Source organism: Diabrotica virgifera, chromosome 1 (assembly GCF_917563875.1).
Source record: "Diabrotica virgifera virgifera chromosome 1, PGI_DIABVI_V3a".
NCBI lineage: Eukaryota > Metazoa > Arthropoda > Insecta > Coleoptera > Chrysomelidae > Diabrotica > Diabrotica virgifera.
The window spans coordinates 23,179,162-23,181,315 of NC_065443.1; the positions used below are offsets into that span (position 1 = coordinate 23,179,162).

The following is a 2,154-nucleotide window of genomic DNA, read 5'->3' on the forward strand; positions in this document are numbered from 1 at the left end:
AATGGGGTTGGAATAATAAATATAAATTTAAATATCATATCATTATATTTATTACGTATTTATATCTATGTAGTTATAGGTATATTATTATGTACAATGAAATAAGAGAAATAAACAAATTAAAAAAATTAAGGAAATTAATGATAATAACAATAAAAGATTAAAAGAGTGGTAGCAAAAATCAGAATTAAAAAGATAACATAATAAAAAATAACATATAAAATAACATAGAAAAATAAAATTTGAAGTTTAGACGGAAAAAAATAAATACAAATTACAACTCTATGTCACTATCGCTGTCATCTTCACTAGAATCGTTATCTAATGTTATAATTATTGGTTTAATATGTGAGGTTAATGTTCTGTAATGATCTTCCGTTTTTATAACATGTGAAACACAATTTTGCCACAGTTTTGGGGAAATCTTTTTTATTTCTTCTACAACATGTGACACCGATTCGCTACTAAATTTGGGACAGCAGTTGTTTCGCCGTAAACTTTCCTTAAGTTGGCTCCAGATTAATTCAATGGGGTTGAAGACACAGTAGTAAGGAGGTAATCGCAATACATTATGACCATCACGTTTGGCTAATTCGTCTATAACAAATTGTTTCTCAAACACTTTTGTGTGAAGAACTTCCAACATTTCTTTTTTTGTATAGGTTTCTTCAAAGTACAAATCATTGTCATACAAAAAAATCAGATATCTGTTTTTTGTCGAACCTACACCGGGGATTTTTCTAATTTGTTCGCTGTGATACGTTGCGTTATCCATTACAATTACACTTTTTGGAGGCAAATTTGGCAACACCTTCTTTTCAAACCATTCCTTAAACAAGCTACTCGTCATATTTTCATGGTAGTCCAGCTTTGATTCTTTAATGTTTTTTTGCCGATAGTAAAAAACTTTCCCCTCCAATCCAGCCATTTTTGGATTCAATGTTCAGAATAATTATTCGCTGACCTCTATTAATTGGATAATTGGGTGCACATTTAATAGAATCGTCTGTCCAACCTTTTTGAGCAGTATCGTGGGTATCGAACCATGTTTCATCTAGATAAAATATCGGTCTTCCTTCATCTCTAAATTTAGATATAGCATCCAAGTATTCATTTCTCCATTTAATTAGACGAGGAGAATCCATTATTGATGATCGCTTATGAATTTTCTTGTATCGAAAACCAATGTGATTCAAAAATCTTGATAAAGTTGAAGGCGAATACGTAATGGAATAGTCTTTAACAAGTTAATCGTAGATCATACTAAGCGTTGGAACTAGGTTCTTGTTTGTATTGATTCCAAGCAAGTTAATTTCAGATGACTAAACGAATTCGTCTACAGTAAACAAAATTTTTAATACATTGTCCAGAAATTTTAATTTTAATAATTTATTTGCATTGATAGGTAACGGATCAGTTCTGTAAATAATATAAAGTACGGCCCTAGTAGCTGTTCCAAAACTATTGCCACCTGTCGCAAAGACAATTGAGGGATTAGTAACGTCAACTATTTATTATGATACTAAATCGGTAGGGATATCCCACCAGCGTCAGGTCAACTTTCTTATATCTTGACGAAAAGAATATGTTGTTTACGGACGAACAAGGAGAATCATTCAAGGTTTTAACGCCTTTGGAATTTGGACGTAAAGAACAATTAGAATGACCTCAAAACCTGACATAAAAGCACGCTGACATAAAAGAGAATAAAAAAAAGTAAGAATTTCAAAGGACAATCAAATTGAAGTATCTTGTCTAATGGCAATAATGAAGAAAACTATTACATCTTGCGGCTTACAATCCAAACAAAACAGAGATTTGAAGGACTATGGCAAGAAGTCTATTTTGGGTGAAAACCCAAAGCAGATGTTGTAAAGTTAAAGTTCCCATTGGAATATACTCCATTCCCATTGTCTTTATGTATTTCCAATACTCTCCAATAAAAAAACCTTCTTTTTTTAAATAATTTGAAACCCTCTTTTTTATTCCTATTTTTCAGTTACCGTTCCACAGTAGCGATCGACTTTTCAGAATTATTTCTCCTAAGAAAATTCGACTTAATTTATCTGGAGGCTATTTTGAGACCGGTTACATTACGAAGACAAATAATTGACAAAGAAAATGTCTTATCTGTATGTTTTTCTCTAGAAAAAA

General features: G+C 31.2%; 1 protein-coding gene across 1 annotated transcript; it reads right to left on the minus strand.

Annotated features, from left to right (window-relative positions):
- Window positions 1-274: 274 nt before the first annotated feature.
- On the minus strand, window positions 275-850 carry LOC126886687 (uncharacterized). The gene has a single exon (XM_050653687.1). The coding sequence runs from the start codon at window positions 848-850 to the stop codon at window positions 275-277; it is 576 nt and encodes a 191-aa protein (XP_050509644.1).
- Window positions 851-2,154: the final 1,304 nt, after the last annotated feature.